The sequence below is a fragment of the Pan paniscus genome, chromosome 1, assembly GCF_029289425.2.
Source record: "Pan paniscus chromosome 1, NHGRI_mPanPan1-v2.0_pri, whole genome shotgun sequence".
Taxonomy (NCBI): Eukaryota; Metazoa; Chordata; class Mammalia; order Primates; family Hominidae; genus Pan; species Pan paniscus.
In genome coordinates, this window is record NC_073249.2 from 156,521,226 (window position 1) to 156,540,249 (window position 19,024).

Here is a 19,024-nt window from a genome sequence, read left to right on the forward strand (position 1 = left end):
GGGTTGTAGCTTCAGTTTATTAGCCTATTATGAGGAAGTTTTTCAAATTTGGTCTACATAGTAGCCATAGTTACATTACCTTGAAATATCCCTGAAACAGATAAAAGGTTTGAGAGTTAACTCCCTTTGAAAGAAGAGATGGATGAATATCACTGAAGCTATTGAATTACAGGATTGTTGGGCTTCCATGTCTTCTTCAACCCAACATTTAGGAGTACATTTGTTTAAGTTCAAATTCTGTTCAAAGTAATTAGAATCCTGTATACTCTTAAACTCTTGTCCTTAGCCCACTGAAATTAACTTTTTGTTTTTGTTTTTTTTTTTTTGAGACGGAGTCTTGCTCTGTCGCCCAGGCTGGAGTGCAGTGGTGCAATCTCCGCTCACTGCAAGCTCCGCCTCCCGGGTTCACGCCATTCTCCTGCCTCAGCCTCCTGAGTAGCTGGTAGTACAGGCGCCCACGACCGCGCCCGGCTAATTTTTTTGTAATTTTAGTAGAGACGGGGTTTCACTGTGTGAGCCGGGATGGTCTCCATCTCCTGACCTCGTGATCTGCCCGCCTCGGCCTCCCAGAGTGCTGGGATTACAGGCCTGAGCCACCGCGCCTGGCCTTGAAATTCACTTTTTTAAAGGAAGGTTTTTATTGTGTTTAGCTGACCTTATATCGTTGATGTTTCTGATTAATGTAACCAGTGGTTCACATACCTGGGGCAAATATAATTGCTTTCCCCCCTGCAATGTGTACATGCTCATCTCCTACAGTGAGGTGTCCTAGGAACTGTGGCTTCAATTTAATGTGCTTCTTATTTAGTCATTTTTTCTCCCATAGCCTCATAGATTTTTCTGATACATTATTACTTTTAGTCTTGACATTTTACTAACCTGGATGCTTTTAGATTTTTAGGATATTTTTGCTTTAAAATTATAGAAGATAAATACTTATAAAATCACTTAAACAAAAGCAAGCTTGGCCAGGTGCAGTGGCTCACACCTGTAATCCCAGCAGTTTGAGAGGCCGAGGTGGGTGGATTACCTGAGGTCAGGAGTTCAAGACCAGCCTGACCAACATAGTGAAACCCCGTCTCTACTGAAAATATGAAAATTAGCCTGGCATGGTGGTGCATGCTTGTAATCCCAGCTATTTGGGAAGCTGAGGCAGGAGGATCGCTTGAACCTGGGAGGCTGAGGTTGCAGTGAGCCAAGATCGCACCGTTGCACTCCAGCCTGGGTAACAGAGTGAGACTCCGTCTCAATAAATAAATAAAATAAAATAAATAAATAAATGATGTATATTCTCTTTGGATTGCTTTAACATAAGTGCATAGCAGAATAAGACACTCATACAGGTACATAGCAGAGCCAGACAATTATACCATGTATTACATAGTTTTATGTTCACCTAAGGATTCCTTTCACAACATGATGATGATGACAGTGATGATTATTGTCCTTATTATAGACACAATTTATCCAGTGGGTCAGCAGGGTGCTAAGTGTTTACATACATTGTAACATTTAATCCTCACAGCAGCCCTGCAAAGGAGTGCAGTGGAATGATCTGCTCTTGCTGTAGTCTCTGCCTCCTGGGTTCAAGTGATGCTTCTGCCTCAGCCTCCTGAGTAGCTGGGACCACAGGCGTGTGCCACCATGCCTGGCTAATTTTTGTATTTTAAGTAGAGACTGGGTTTCACCGTGTTGTCCAGGCCTATCTCAAACTCCTGGCCTCAGGTAATCCACTCACCTCAACCTTCCAAAGTGCTGGGATTACAGGCGTGAGCCACCGTGCCAAGCCCAAAGCAGATAGTTTTACACTCATTTTAAAAATAAGAAAAGTAAAGCCTAGAGAGGCAAGGAAACGTCACTAAAGTTATATAGTATAAATCTCAAAGCTATGAATCATAGCAAGGACTCCAAAGCATATCATGAACCTCTTTGTAAGTATTTCTATTGATTAGGACCCTCTATTTGCAAGGAAGTCAATTCTCATAATGTGCGTTTGGTGTTTTATAGCAAAGTTCTTTAATGTATTTTTTAAATATTTTTTTTCTCATTTGTTCCTTACAAGAGTCTTGTAAAGAGATTCTACCATTGGACAGCTCAGGTTTTTCTGTGGAGCCCAGATCTCTTAGCCCTGTTTGTTATTTCTTTTTTATATAACGGCCCAAATAAATGGGCTACTTTGTCCACATGATAGCCCTTTAGATATTTGGCAAGATTACCTTCAGGTTAAATATTCCTAACTTTTGTATCCATTCCTCATCACATTGTTTGCGAAGTATTTAGAATAGTCCCTGAAACATAGCAAATACTATATGTGTGTTAAATAAGTAAATGAAAATCTTCATCATCATCGTTTAGTAGAACTTGTTTGTTAATTCTTCCCTTAGAAGATGGTGCGCAGAACTAACCTTATTGCTGGAGATATATTAGCCTTGTGAGCAAAGACAACAGGGAGACTATATTGCTGTAAAGCAGCATATACTTAGTTATGCAGTGCAAGAGTATGTTAATTAATTTATTATTTTTTGTGATGGAATCTCACTCTGTCACCCAGGTTGGAGTGCAGTGGTGCAATCTTGGCTCACTGCAACCTCCATCTCCTGGGTTCAAGCAATTCTCCTGTCTCAGCCTCCTGAGAAGCTAGGACTACAGGCATGCACCACCACACCGGCTAATTTTTGTATTTTTGTATTTTTAGTAGAGACAGGGTTTCACCATGTTGGCCAGGCTGGTCTGGAACGCCTGACCTCAAGTGATCTGCCCACCTCAGCCTACAAAAGTGCTGGGATTACAGGCATGAGCCACCATGCCCGGCCAAGAGTATGTTAATTTTTTAATTATGTTTTTTTCTCAAGTGATCTGCTGTCTTTCCATTCTATCCCTTCTTGTATTTATTTATTTTTTTAACCTCAACGCAGGACTTTAGAGCTATTACATTTTATTTTGTTAGTTTTGGTCCTTTATTGTACCTGGAGAACTTGTTGAATCCTGATTTGGTCACTATTTAGTTCAGTTCATAAGCTATTTCAGTTTAAACTATCACTGATTTGGTAAAATTTTTGGTGTGTGTGTGCATTTGCAAGTTACTGACTTAAATTGAATAGAAGAAAGGATAGAGCTTTTACTTTTGTGGTAAAATATTGGTTGAGTAGGAATTTTTTTTTTTGAGTCATCAATTATTTTGTGAAGTATTGTATTCTGGGTCCAAACATATTTCTTGAGGTATGTTTAAGTACAGTAACAGCTATAAAATCATGTATATGTTGCATTCAAATATGCCAAATGATTGTGACTCATCACTTAATAACAGCTGTTTTTTGGGTGGGGAAGAAATATTAAAAGTACACAAAATTATGGAACTCTATGTCTTTGGTTATATACCACTTTTTTCTTTAGTGTAAAATTAAAAGATTGAATCTAAGCCTTTTTCCATAGTCAGAGTGTAAGGATTTTTCTGAATCAATTTTTGCCATTGATAGTTTGGCAAAGGATCATGATGACAAGACATTTTTTATAATTGATAATAATTTTACTTATTGAGAATTGAGAATTGAGAATATGAAACGTATAGAAGATTTTCTTGGTTTGACTGTACTTCTGATTGGTTAGACTTGTAATTTTGTTTTTTCCTTTGAGTTAAATGTCTTTAAGAAGCTAAGCAGCTTCTCTTGGATGCTAGTCAGAAGCTTTTAGGTGCCAACGTGATGAAAGTCCTGAACATATGAATTGCTCAAGCCAGCCTTTCCTAGATGTGAAAAATTTCTGATTTATTCTGAGAAATTTGGCAGTTTCTCTTGCCTTTAATTACATTGCCTGGCAGGTGACAAGCCATCTTCTCTATATATGGTTAATTTTCATATTTCCTTGTTAATTTTCATATTTACTTGTAATATTTTCATTGTAATATGTTCTTGAAGTTATTTCACACAATGTTAGAGATTTTGAATTTAAGTTAAAATTCAGTTGAGAATATTCCTGCTGATGCAGGTACCTCAGGGAAGTGACAGTGAAATGATTAATGTGTAAAATCTCTGCCTCATGGCTGGCAGATTTCTTTAGCCAGCGATTGGAAAAAATCTCAATTTCAGAAAGATTAAAAAGGTGCAGGCTGGGCATGGTGGCTCACCACGCCTGTAATCTCAGCACTTTGGGAGGCCAAGGCGGGTGGATCACCTGAGGTCGGGAGTTCAAGACCAGCCTGGCTAACATGGTGAAACCCCATTTCTACTAAAAATACAAAACATTAGCCGGGCATGGTCGCACGCACCTGTAATCCTAGCTACTCGGGAGGCTGAGGCAGGACTGGGAGGTGGAGGTTGGGGTGAGCTGAGATTGCACTATTGCACTCCAGCTTGGGCAACAAGAGCTAAATTCCATCTCTAAAAAAAAAAATGTGCTTTTGAGGATTGAGAAGACAGGATAATCTATTTTATGGCCATACAGTATGTTTATTTTGGTTTATTCTGTATAAATCTCGTATCTTCCTTTTGATATTTTTTTCTCTACTTTTAGTCACTAAAACCTTCATCATGGGTGATACAAAAGAATAATATGTAATAGATCTCTTTTAGAAGAGGTGACTATAAAGCTAATCTCTGCATGGAAAAAAAAATTTTAGCTACTGGTGAACAATTTTAACCAGGAGAGGGTTAAAATGATGGCTTGTGTTTAAAAGAACATTAGTAGTTTTATGTTTGTTTGTTTGCTTTATGTTTTGTAGGTTTCTTTTTAAACTTTGTTTTTGTAGGATAGACCTCAGTTTCCCTTAGGAAGAAAGTGGTGTCTAGAGGCTCAAGTTTATAACACATTAAAGTGTGTTATACCCCTTACCTGGGTGTGAGGGTGATTTGGTGGTGAAATGTTACTCCATTGATCAGGGTTGATTTAGTTGATCTTCATTATTAGATGAATGTCATCTTCCTTCTTTCTTGTCTTTCTTCCCCATGTGCATCTCCAACAGAGTAGGACTGTCCTTGGGTTAAGTGGCTGTGTTTCCTGATGGTGTCACCATTAGTACTATAGAACTTCACCCACTGCTTGCAAATGTTGTGATAAGAACACATCTGCAGAGCTATGTCTTAAAAGGGAGGGAGGATCCTCTTCTCCCCTTTTCTGCACTGGGCTGCAATAGGAATAGAAATTCTTAGCTTTGGCAAAAAAGGTAGCAGAAATGGGTGATTATTGGTGATGTTGGGTCCTGGGCATCCTGAATTCTAGAGGACTCATTGGAGAATTGAGTTTTCGGTCGGATAGCTGCCCCAAGTTAATGCCATTCTTAAGTCATAGAAATCTACTTTAATTCAGAGTACAGTGTAATTATCAGAATGCTTGGGTTCCAGAAAATGAGTGCAGTTCCTAGAGAATTGGATGGGGGCCAGGCAGACAAACAATATGGTTCTGTTCCTACACCATTTATTTTCTTGAGGGAGAGCTGGGTGATCAGTTTTAGAGCAACACTGAAGTATGTAAAATAGGGATAGGAAAAAGGGAAAAGGTCTTTCCTGTATTGATCAGATCTGAGTTTGAGACCATGCTTCTCTATGAACTGCCTTTTTTTTTTTTTTTTTTTTTTTTGAGACGGAGCCTCGCTCTGTCACCAAGGCTGGAGTGCAGTGGCGCGATCTCGGCTCACTGCAAGCTCCGCCTCCCCGGTTCACACCATTCTCCTGCCTCAGCCTCCCGAGTAGCTGGGACTACAGGCGCCCGCCACCACGCCCGGCTAATTTTTTGTATTTTTTAGTAGAGACGGGGTTTCACCATGTTAGCCAGGATGGTCTCGATCTCCTGACCTCGTGATCCACCCGCCTGGACCTCCCAAAATGCTGGGATTACAGGCGTGAGCCACCGCGCCCGCCCGACACAATTTGATTTTAAAAGGCTCACTCGGGCTGTTGTGTGAGGCAAGGGTCAGTATAAAAAGCTACTATAGTTGGGGGAAACTGTGAGGGTGATAAGATAGAGCTGGTAGAAGTTGATGCTGGATTTGATGTCAGATGATATGGTGTGTGTATTTTAGTAGTATATTAGCATTTTTGAGAGAAAATGCAGAAATTATCCCCTTTTACTGCTTGCTTGGATCAGACTTGAAGGAGTCTGTAGAACCTGGAGCTCTGTACTAGTACTTGCAATTTCCTGCTTTGTTCTATAGTTAGGGGGTGCACAAAGTCGCAACTATTTTTATAATATCTAGTCATTGCTTGCCTTTTTCACTGCAGACATTTTCATTGGTGGTTCAAAAGCACTGGTGAGTAAAATTGTTGACATCTTAGTGTAAGTCAAAGTAGCAAACTGGGCTGGTAGTCATTGTATTGTTCACTGCCATGCAAATTAATTTTTAATTTTTAAAAATTAAAACAAGGCAATTTTACTTAATGTTTTTGATGAAACTGTAAAAATTATGAATTTTATTACATCCTAATCTTGAGTACATGCTTTTTTGGTATTTGTGACACAATTGGGATTGTGCCTTTTGCTCCTCTGCTGCATACTGACTGGGTAAATAAGGGAAAGCATTGTTAAACTGAGTGGGGAAGCCAGGCACAGTGGCTCACACCTGTAATCCCAGCACTTTGGGAGGACGAGATGGGAGGATCACTTGAGGTCAGGAGTTCGAGACCAGCCTGGTCAACATAGTGAGACCCTGTCTCTATTAAAAAGAAAGAAAAGAAAAATAGAAAAAAAAAGTATTAGAAAAAAGTTTGAGGGGTATTTGAGTGTAAGCTGAGCTAGCCACCTTTTTCATGGAACACCATTTTTACTTTAAAGAACAGTTTACAGACAAACTATAGTTAATCACAGTTTGAATATATGGCAAATATTTTTTGGAAAATAATGAAGTAAACCTATGACTTCAAGGAAAACAAGTGACAGTTATTTGTTGTGAATGAAAAAATTGAAGCTTTCAAATGAAAAGTAGAAATTTGAAGAACTTATCTCTACCATGGTAGGCTTGATGGGTTCCCAGTACATAAAAGACTGTTCTAGTCAGATTGGAGGTGATATTGCCAAATACGGTTTTTTTGCTATTGTACAGTGAAATATGTCAACATTTGAAGATTTCCATAACCTGGTCAACCGGTGTTTTTCAAATGATCAGTGCATGGTGTTACAGAATCATGCATCAGTACAAGATCCATTCAAAGCACAAGACAGACCAATATATTTCAGTGTAATACAGTACAAAAAACTTATTTATATGATTTTAGATTTCACATTGCAATCTTTTTTTTTTTTGAGACGGAATATTGCTCTTCTTGCTCAGGCTGGAGTGCAATGGTGCGATTTCGGCTCACCGCAACCTCTGCCTCCTGGGTTCAAGCGATTCTCCTGCTTCAGCCTCCCGAGTAGCTGGGATTTCAGGCATGCACCACCACGCCCGGCTAATTTTGTATTTTTAGTAGAGACGGGGTTTCTCCATATTGGTCAGGCTGGTCTCAAACTCCCTACCTCAGGTGATCTGCTTGCCTCGTCCTCCCAAAGTATTGGGATTACAGGAGTGAGCCACCGCGCCCAGCTGTGCAACCAACTTTTAAGAAGTGAATTTTGGTGTGTAGCAAAGAAAAATATCAGAAAAGGGTATTCAAATACTCCTACTCTTATCAACTGTGAATTTGTGCGAAGCATGTATAAAAACCTAGCTGCTGTCTTCTGTTAAGCCAGACATTAAAGAAACATAATTTATTTTTATTTTTAATTAAATAATTTAAATAGACTGCTCATGTCACTTATTTGTTTTGGAAAATGTAGTTAATTTTTTCATAGGAAATTTTATATTAACACGTAATGAGTATTATAGTTCTAAAATTAATACATTTAAAATTTTAAAAATCTTAATTTCTAATATGGTAAATATCAATAGATATATCTATACAAAAGGTTTCTTGATCCTTAATAATTTTTAGAAGTATAAAGGAGTCCTGAGATTCAAAAGCTTGAAAACTGTTAATACAGTAAAAAGAATATAAATTTTTGTGTCATGAACTGTCCCAGTTTCTAGGTATGTAATTTTGGAAAATAACTATTATTAGGTCTATTTTTCTTCTTGAGAAATAGGAATAATATTTGTTTCATAGGATTATTGAGCAAATTAAATGAATAAGGTATCAGAAATATACAGCATAGTGCCCAACACATTTAATAGATACCCATTAAATGCCACCCATTCTATTGATTATTTGCATTTATTCATTTTTTTTTTTTTTTGAGATAGGGTCTCGCTTTGTCATCCTGGCTGGAGTGCAATAGTGTGACCACGACTCTGCAGCCTTGACCTCCGACACTCAGGCAATCCTCCCACCTCACCCTCCTGAGTAGATGGGACCACAGGCATACCACACTACCATGCCCAGCTAATTTTTTTTTTTTTTTTTTTTTTTTGAGATGGAATCTTGCTCTGTTGCCCAGGCTGAGTGCAGTGGCATGATCTCGGCTCACTGCAACCTCCACCTCCCGGTTTAAGCAATTCTCGTGTCTCAGCCTCCCGAATAGCTGGGACTACAGGCGCCTGCCACCACACCTGGCTGATTTTTGTATTTTTAGTAGAGATGGGGTTTCACCTTGTTTGTCAGGCTGGTCTTGAACTCCTGACCTCAGGTGATCTATCCGCCTCGCCTCTGAAAGTGCTGGAATTACAGGCGTGAGCCACCATGCCCAGCCCCCAGCTAATTTTTAAAAATTATTGTTTGTAGAGACAAGATCTCCCCATGTTGCATGGACTGGTGTTGAATTCCTTGGGCTCAAGCAATCCTCCCGCCTCAGTGTTCCAAACTGTTGGGAATACAGGCTGCAGCCTCTGTACCGGCCAGTGTTTTTTGCATATTTTAAAACTAAAGTTAGCCTGGTGCGGTGGCTCATGCCTGTAATCCCAGCACTTTGGGAGGCTGAGGTGGGCGGATCACTTGAGGCTAGGAATTTGAGACCTGCCTGGCCAACATAGTTTTGCTAAACTCCATCCCTACTAAAAATACAAAAATTAGTCGGGCATGGTGGTGCACGCCTATAATCCCAGCTAGTCAGGAGGCTGAGGCACAGGAGGCTGAGGCACAGGAGGTAGAGGCTGCAGTGAGCCGAGATGGCATCACGCACTCCACCCTGGGCAATAGAGAGACTTTGTCTCAAACAAACCAACCTACCTAAAAGCTAAAGTGGTCTTAATATTACTGGATGTTTTTCACTTGTTCGACAAAACAATTCGATTTAGTTTACCAAGTTAGAATGAAGGTGTTCAATTTCAGATTTAAAAAGTACATTATGAAAAGTTGATAGCAAAGTTTATTTTATGTTTTTATTATCCTTTGTGTAATAAATTAGCTTAAGCAGCAGGTTGAGGACATAGAAAACTGAGGAGATAGTAGATGGAAGTAACTAGGATGTTGGAGCACTTAGTTTTATGATATACTTGGTGAATACAGTAAATTCACTGTTAGCCAGGTGATCATGATGACGATTTTGCCATTTAAAATACTGAATTAGCAGAGCATAATATTTGGCATCATAGTAGAAGGTATTTCTGTTTATATTCTTATCTGTAAAAAGAGGGATTGAATTGTTGAACTGACTTCTAGTTCATAAATCTTGTGATAATATGATTAAAATTTGGACTTGTAATGGAAGGTTTCATTTGTAACTTCAGTAGGTACTGATGCTTTTACCCCCTCTTTTCTCTATGTTCTTGAGGGGTTAAGAAAACAAAGGATAATTATCCAGGAGCACGGCCACCTTGACTTCTTCACCTAGGTTATCTGTCTAGACTCTGGTGGACTCTCCTTAACTTAAATTTAAAAATTTGTTGAATAGATATAACATTCACATGCTTTAGAATTCTTAAAAATAAAAGGATACATTGTTAAAAGTTTCCCTTTCACCCATCTCTACCTATCTAGTTCCCCTCCTGGGCAGCAGCAAGTGTTATTGTGTGTGTGTGTGTGTGTGTGTGTGTGTGTGTGTGTGTGTGTGTGTGTGTGTGTGTTTTTCTTTCTTTACCATTTGGAGCATGGTACTTCTTTTTCTCCCTGAAAGATAGAGAAGTGAAGAAAGGGAACTATTGCTACCTCTTCCACTATTGATACAAAAAGGGATATTCAGGAATTTATACATATGATTGTAAACGTCTCTTCTTTTTTTTATTCCCCCCTCCACCGAGTTGGAGTCTCGCTCTGTCACCCAGGCTGGAGTGCAATGGGCAATCTCAGCTCACTGCAACCTCTGCCTCCCGGGTTCAAGCGATTCTCCTGCCTCAGCCTCCTGAGTAGCTGGGATTATAGGCATGCGCCACCATGCCCGGCTAATTTTTGTATTTTTAGTAGAAATGGGGTTTCAACATGTTGGTCAGGCTGATCTCGAACTCCTGACCTCATGATCTGCCCACTTCTGCCTCCTAAAGTGCTGGGATTACATGCATGAGCCACTGCTCCAGGCCTGTCTCTTCTTTTTTACTGCCAAATGTATATCTCCAGCCTATACTTCTCCTTTGAGGTCTAGATTTTGTATTTGTCTTCACTTGGAATCTCAGTTATTTTAAAATTAACTTGTCCAAAATGGAGTTATCATTTTCTGCCTCCTCCCCTTTCACCTGGCCACCCATTCTTTTAAATTACATCCTTAACTATCTAGTTGCTCAAGCCAGTCACTGAGATCATTCTTTGTTTCACCACTTCTTACTCCCCATACACATGTAATTAGCAAGTTATTTTGAACCAGTCTACTTCTGTCTCTGCCACCACATTGAGACTGACCAATTTTAATTATATTTTTTTCCTGGGAATATTGCACCAGACTCATAACTGGTCTCCCTATGTCCCCCTCCAATCCATTCTCTATATGAGGACAAGAATGATTTTAAAATGTAATTTGTATCATGCCACTTTCCTGCTACAGTAAAATAAAATATGTATACCTTCCAGATAGATTAAAAAACAAAATGGAATAATAAAAATAGTCAATCTAGAAGAAGGTAAGAAAGACAAGCAAAAGGGATATAGAACAGGCAGAACAAATAGAAAACACAAAAAGGGGCTGGGCTGGCAGTGGCTCACGCTTGTAATCCCATCACTTTGGGAGGCTGAGGCAGGCAGATCACTTGAGGTCAGGAGTTCAAGACCAGCCTGGCCAACATGGTGAAACCCTGTCTCTACTAAAATACAAAAATTAGCTGGTGTGGTGGCGCACGCCTGTAATCCCAGCTACTCGGGAGGCTGAGGCAGGAGAATCGCTTGAACCTGGGAGGCGGAGGGTGCAGTGAGCCGAGATTGTACTACTCCACTCCAGCCTGGGTGACAGAATGAAACTTCTCAAAAAAAAAAAAAAAACACACACACAAAAAGATGGTAGATTTAGACCCTGATATATCAGTAAGTATATGTGAAACTGGATTAAATGCTTCAGTTAAAAAGACAGATATTGTCTTACTGTAGGATAAAAACACCCAACTGCATGCAGTTGGAGACATATCTAAAACATCAGGACGTTAAAAAGTTGAAAGTGGGAGGATTGAAAAATATATTCCATGCAAATACCAATTCAAAAAAGTTGGTATAATGGTGTTAATATCCCAATAGTTGTTTTTGGAGATGGAGTCTCGCTCTGTCGCCCGGGCTGGAGTGAAGTGGCGTGATCTTGGCTGACTGCAACCTCCGCCTCCTGGGTTCAAGTGATTCTCCTGCCTCAGCCTCCTGAGTAGCGGGACTACAGGCGTGCGCCACCACACCTGGCTAATTTTTGTATTTTTAGTAGAGACGGGGTTTCACCATATTGGCTAGGCTGGTCTCAAGCTCCTGAACTCGTGATCCGTCTGCCTCGGCCTCCAAAAGTGCTGGGATTACAGGCATGAGCCACCGTGCCCGCCCCCAATAGGTTTTAAAACAGAAAACATTATCTGAGAAAAAGGTGCATGTCTCACAATGAAAAGTGTTTCAATTAACCAAAAATCTATGAAAATTTTAAGTTTGATTGCACTTGATAACATGGCTTCAAAATATATCGAGCAAAACTTGCTAGAATTACAAGAAGACATAGAAACCCCCCAATTATAGTGGGAGATTTTTAACATTCCTGTTACCAAAAAAGCCAACAATAACAACAACAACAAATCAATAAGGATGTAAAAAATACGAACAACACCATTAAAATGGATCTTTATGAAATGCTGAACCCAACAACTGCAGAATAAAAAGTTTTTTTTTGCAAGGATATAGACAGCATTTACAAAAATTGGTCAGACTCAACCATAAAGCAAATCTCAACACATTTCAGACGATTGAAATTACACTGCCTGTTCTCTGATCACCATGCAGATAAGCTAGACATTTTTAAAAAGGTAGATATATTAGGAAAAAGGCTAAAATATCAATCATCAAATCTGTTTTAAGAAATTAGAAGAACAATTTTAAGTTGCTTAGTTTCCCAATTTGAGTTTATTTTACCCAAATAAAATAGAAGTAATAAAAGAGCAGGAATGATTAAATTAGAAAAATAGAGCAACAAAGCCAACGCTTTGTTTTTTGAAAAGATGAATAAAATTAATAGACCAGGCACCGTGACTCATGCCTGTAATCCCAATATTTTGGAAGGGCAAGGTGGGAGGATTGCTTGAGTCCAGAAGTTTGAGACCAGCTTAGGCAGCATAGTGAGACATCTCTACTGAAAATTTTAAAAAAATTAGTTGGGTGTGGTGGTGTGTGCCTGTAATCCCAGCTACTTGGGAGGCTGAGATGGGAGGATCACTTGAGCCTGGAAGGTTGAGGCTGCAGTGAGCCATGATTTTGCCACTATACTCCAGCCTGGGTGACAGAGCAAGACCCTGTTTCAAAATCATAATAATAATAATAATAATAATAATAAACATACTGATCAAGAGAAAAAGAAGGCACAAATAACAGATATTAGGAATCAGAAGTGTTACATCAGTATAAATTCAAATGTCATCGTATATCATTAACGGATATTTTGAACAAATTTTATGCCAATAAATGAAAAGAGATAAACAATGCTAGAAAAATTTAGTTTGTCAAAATGCACATAAAAAGGAATTAGAAGGCCGAGCGCGGTGGCTCACTCCTCTAATCCTAGCATTTTGGGAGGCCAAGGTGGGCGGATCACTTGAGGCCAGGAATTTGAGACCAGCCTGGGCAACATGGTGAAACCTTTATCTCTACTAAAAATCCAAAAATTAGCCGGGTATGTTGGTGGGCACCTGTAATCCCAGCTACTTGGGAGGCTGAGGCAGGAGAATTGCTTGAAACCCGGGAGGCGGAGGTTCCAGTGAGCCGAGATCGTGCCACTGCACTCCAGCCTGGGTGACAAGAGGGAGACTCTGTCTCAAAAAAAAAAAAAAAAAAAAAAAAAAATGGAACGATAGCTCAAAGTAAATCTTTGGTTTTGGCATAGTTGGTGTTGACCTTTTGTCTCTAGCACCAAATTGTCGACAAGTTTGTTTGCTTTTTTTGTTTTTGAGATAGGGTCTCATTTTGTTTCCTAGGCTGGAGTGCAATGCCGCCATCTCGGCTCACTGCAACCTCTGCCACCCGGACTCAAGCGATTCTTCTACTTCGGCTTCCCAAGCAGCTGGATTACAGGGTGCGCTACCACACCCGGCTATTTTTAGTAGAGACGGGGTTTTGCCATGTTGGCCAGGCTGTTCTGAACTCCTGGCCTCAAGTGAGATGTTCACTTCAGCTTTCCAAAGTACGGTGACTGTAGGCGTGAGCCACCGCGCCCGGCCAAGTTTGTTTGCTTTTTAGGACTACTTTTAGTTAAACTTAGGAAATTTAGTTCAATATTTTGAAAAGAAGGAAGAGGACCTTATTCTAGACCAATCAAATTGGAAATTGTTACTTGCTCATGTTGATTTTTTTAACCTTGTATTACGCTGAAGACTGAAGGCACTGAATAGTTTATGAATCTGACCCACAGACGGCTCCTAATCTATCAGTGTATAACTGTTTTTAAAATTGTTCTTAAGGGCCGGGCGTGGTGGCTCATGCTTGTAATCCCAGCACTTTGGGAGACCAAGGCGGGCGGATCACCTGAGGTCAGGAGTTTGAGATCTGACTGGCCAACATGATGAAACCCCATCTCTACTAAAAATATAAAAAGTAGCCGGGCGTAGTGGCACTCGCCTGTAATCCCAGCTACTCGGGAGGCTGAAGCAGGAGAACCACCTGAACCCGGGATCGGAGGTTGCAGTGAGCCCAGATCGGCCTCTGCACTCCAGCCTGGACAACAGAATGAGACTCTGTCTCACACACACACAAAAAAATTGTTCTTAAACATTTTCATTTTATTTGAACTGAACATATTAGTTAGTAGTAGGATGAAAACTGTGCTTTACTGAGAGTTCCTAATGCGGAAAATTCACTTGAGTGTCTCTAACTTTATTTGTCCTTTGGATAAAATTGAAAAATTGCCGACATACAGTTGTTTGTGAGGGGAGGGATGGTTTCTTTAATGTCTTCATGAGATAGGTATGCAATTTCTACGTGGGAGGAGAGAGAAATCAATTTTACTAAATTCATATATAAAACTGCCTATAATGAAAGATGCTTTTCTTTTTTTTTTGTGAGACGGAGTTTCGCTCTTCTTGCCCAGGCTGGAGTGCAATGCCGCCATCTTGGTTCACCGCAACCTTCGCCTCCCAGGTTCAAGCGATTCTCCTGCCTCAGCCTCCTCAGTAGCTGGGATTACAGGCATGCGCCACCACCCCTGGCTAATTTTGTATTTTTAGTAGAGATGGGGCTTCTCCATCTTGGTCAGGCTGGTCTTGAACTCCCGACCTCAGGTGATCCGCCCCCTTTGGCCTCCCAAAGTGTTGGGATTACAGGCGTGAGCCACCGCGCCCGGCTGAAAGATGCTTTCTTCATTGCATATTTTCATATTAAAGTACTAAGTACCAATGGAAATTTGTACCTCCAGTTCTTATTTCTGAAAAACATAATGTCACTTATATCTCCAAATCTGTCTTGTTTTTTTGTCCCTAGTTAAGATCAAGAGATTTTCTGTAATCCAGGGTTTTGTTTTGTTTTTGGTAAAATTAATTACAGAGATGACTTTATTTTATTTTATTTTATTTATTTATTTTGAGACAGAGTTTCACTCTTGTCGCCCAGGCTGCAGTGCAATGGAGTGACCTTGGCTCACTGCAACCTCTGTCTCCCATGGTTCAAGCAATTCTCCTGCCTCAGCCTCCCAAGTAGCTGGGATCACAGGCGGGTGCCACCAAGCCTGGTTAATTTTTGTATTTTTAGTAGAGATGGGGTTTCACCATGTTGGCCAGGCTGGTCTTGAACTCTTGACCTCGGGTGATCTGCCTGCCACTTTCCCAAAGTGCTGGGATTACAGGCGTGAGCCACCGTGCCCGGCCATGGAGATGACTTTAGTGTAGTGAATTTATTTGTGCTGTTTTCTAAATTTTGCTCAAAATAGTATTTTGCTGACTTTGCCAACAATTCCCATTCCATTCTGCCTTTATTGAGCAAAAGTGTGTGTGCGTGTGTGTGTGTGTGTGTGTGTGTGTGTGTGTGTGTGTTTGAATCATGGCCGATCTCTTGTCAAGCTGAGACTGGAATTTATCACATGCACATCTCTTATGTCCTGCATGTGATCCCTTGATAATGTTTCGCTTATTATTTTGGTCGTAATTGTTAATGTGATGACTTTCGTAAAATTGCTGATATGTGAAATTTAGCAAATTTTATTTACTGACTTTTTAATTTCAAATATTACTGTTGGTTTAACATTTAGATCATAAGTATGGCTTAGGGTATCATTTTGAAATTAAATTCGTCATTCTATAACATCAACTATAGGATGTAGTCCAAACTTCATAGCACAGCTTTCAAGTCTTTGTCTTTTGCTCATCATTCCAATATCATTCTTTACTGTTTTCTATAACTTCTTCACCCCCAGTAATAATAACTGTTTGTTTGTTTCCCAAATATAAATTGTTTCTGCACTTGAGTGGTGATTTGGATCACTTTAAAAAAAATCTGGAATGCTAGGCAGTGTTGCTTTTGTTCGCCTACAGATTTCTAACAAATTCTTTAAGGCTCATTTCAGTGTGGTCCATTCTTCAATATTTAACTCTCTGCAAAGTTATGAGCTCTGCCATATGTTCTACAGTCAGGCTATACTCCCTTCTATTTAATAAATAATAATAATTATTTATTTTCATATTTGTCTCTAACAGCAGACTTTCCAAACAACTTGAAAACTGGGATTCAGTCTTACTGATTTTTGTCCCCAAGGATGACTAGATATTTAAATTGTTTGCTAAATGAACAAAGAATAATGTGAAAGAGAAATTAGCAGCAAAAGGAATCTGTGAAATCTGTTTGAAAAATAAATCTCAAAATGGATATCCTTTTTTTTGGAGGGGTTGGAGAGTACATTGTACTCAGAAATCATGGTATCTTCTGACTTTAAATTTGCTATATAAGCAATATTATTTTGCAGTCACAGTATTTTTGCTTAAAATCTGCCAGTGAAATTTCTGAAGGAGCTGAAACCACTTTTAAGTAAATGTTCTTATGTTTTTACACCTTCTAATTTATTTATTTTATTTTATTTTTTTTAGGAAATACTCCTTTACACCTTGCTGTGATGTTAGGAAATAAAGGTTAGTAAATATTTTCTTTTTTTATGTTTAACTTCATTTATATATAGTCAGTTTAAAATTTTTAAGATCAGTTTTGTCTTTTGAGTTTTTAAAAACTCATTTTATTTGTTAATTGAACTTAGAATTTAGTATATTGAAATTAGTAAATATTTTCTTGTTTTCCATGGCCCTTTTTAAAAAGTGTTGGTGGAAATCCTGTACTAACTTTTATGTCTTTTGAAACTATGTTTTTTTCCCCTTACTTGGTTGTTTTATCAAGCAGGAATTTATAATTTTAGAAGACTTATTTCCAAATATTAAGATTTATTATTATACTTTTCATATTAGAGTTTTATATGATTTTTAATATATAATATTTTATATATATAAAGTCATAAGTTGAGCCTTTGGTAGATAATTGCAAAAACTTAATACTTGTTTATTAAGTATTTATTAAAGTAGTCATTATTTAATTAAAAAACCTTATAGGCAGGTGATTTAAAAGATACCTACTTTTGTAGGTTATTCCTAAGTGCAGTAAAACTTTAGTTATTTAGATCCCCGGTTATTCTGGAAAGTGAGGATTTTAGATAGCTGAATAGCAATGCTTTGAGTACTAGATTTTTATATTTTAAATGTGTTTAGTAAAAATTTTTTTTTTTTTTTTGAGGCAGAGTCTCGCTCTATTGCCCAGGCTGGAGTACAGTGGTGCAGTCTTGGCTCACTGCAACCTCTGCCTCCCAGGTTTAAGCAATTCTCCTGCTTCAGCCTCCTGAGTAGCTGGGACTACAGGCGCATGCCACCACGCCTGGCTAATTTTTTGTGTTTTTAGTAGAGACAGGGCTTCACCATGTTGGCCAGTCTGGTCTCGATCTCCTGACCTCATGATCCGCCTGCCTCGGCCTCCCAAAGTGCTGGGATTACAGGTGTGAGCCACCACGCCCAGCTGATACAATTTTTTAAAGAAATATAATTGTATATTTTTAGACAGGCTAATGAACTTCGGTTAAGATTTTTTTTTCAATGACCTAGAAGTATCATTATGAACATCTGTTGTTATATGGTATAATGTATCTGTCAGTGTAAACATTTGATCTGAATGTATGGGCCTAGGGATATTGCTAGAACTTGTTTTTATTTTATTTTATTTATTTATTTATTTTGAGACAGAATTTCACTCTTATTGCCTAGGCTGGACTGCAATGGTGCAATCTTGGCTCACCACAATCTCTGCCTCCTGGGTTCAAGCGACTCTCCTGCCTCAGCCTCTGGAGTAGCTGGGATTATAGGGCTAATTTTGTATTTTTAGTAGAGATGGGATTTTTCCATGTTGGTCAGGCCGATCTCGAACTCCCGACCTCAGGTGATCCGCCCGCCTTGACCTCACAAAGTGCTGGGATTACAGGCATGAGCCACCGTGCCTGGCCTTTATTTTATTTTTGAAACATGGTGTCGCTGTGTTCCCCAGGCTGGAGTGCAATGATGCAATCATGGGTCACTGCAGTCTTGAGAACTCCTGAGCTCAAGTGATCCTCCTGTCTCAGCCTTCAGGGTGGCTGGGACTGTAGGCACATGCCACCATGCCCGGCTAATTTTTTCATTTTATGTAGAGACAGGTTCTCACTTTGTTGCCCTGGCTTGAACTTGTTTTGTTGAAAAACAAAGTTCTTTTGCTAGTTTGATTTTTAAGTTCAAATCTTTAAATGAAGCGTATGATCCACAGGATAATATAATTTTTATTTTAGAGACAGGGTCTTGCTCCGTTGCCCAAACTGGGGTATAGTGGTGCGATCCTAGCTCACTGCGGCTTCAAACTCCTGGGCTCAAGTGATCCTCTTGTCTCCAGCCTCCCAAGTAGCAAGGACTAGATGCACATGCCACCATACCTAACTAACTTTTAAATTTATTTTTAGAAATGAGGTCTCGCTATGTTGCCCAGGCTATTCTCAAACTCCTGGCCTCAAGCAATCCTCCCTCCTGGGCCTCCCAGAACACTGGGATTACAGATGTGAGTCACTGTGCCTGACCTTAATTTTTATTTTAATTCTATATAATTGGTGATTCAAATCTGTATCTTCAATGTTATAGTTATGGCTTTTTTTTTCTTCTTAACAAGGAAGATTAACTAGAGTAACTTCTAAGTAAAGAAGTATTCATTAAAAGGCTACATGTTAGAGAAACTCAAGAAGTAGGTACCAGCCAGGTCTCAGGAAGAGTGGGAACCAAGATGTTTGGAGGAATCAGTCATTGTCCTATTTCCTTATCATCTTTCAATCTCTTATGGTGTGTCTGCTGTTCTTTATATCTGCGGTATTCTCCTTTTTCATGATTGACTTTTCCTGTTTACTGAAATTGAACAGACCTAAAATAATTCTTTTAGGATCCTAAGTTTTAATGACTTTCTGGTGTTCACTGCTAACTAGATAGGTTTCTTAGGTT

General features: G+C 39.3%; 1 protein-coding gene across 4 annotated transcripts in view; it reads left to right on the forward strand.

Moving 5' to 3' along the window:
- Nucleotides 1–19,024, forward strand: part of ANKRD13C (ankyrin repeat domain 13C) — a 94,381-nt gene that overhangs the window by 2,306 nt on the left and 73,051 nt on the right. For 3 of the 4 annotated variants that reach the window (XM_008956041.4, XM_003830607.5, XM_063607314.1), the window contains exon 2: nucleotides 16,565–16,606. The exons of the other annotated variant lie outside the window; for it this stretch is intronic. In XM_008956041.4, the coding sequence (XP_008954289.1) occupies nucleotides 16,565–16,606 (42 nt within the window). The remainder of the gene's footprint in view (nucleotides 1–16,564; nucleotides 16,607–19,024) is intronic. 4 annotated transcript variants of the gene reach the window in all.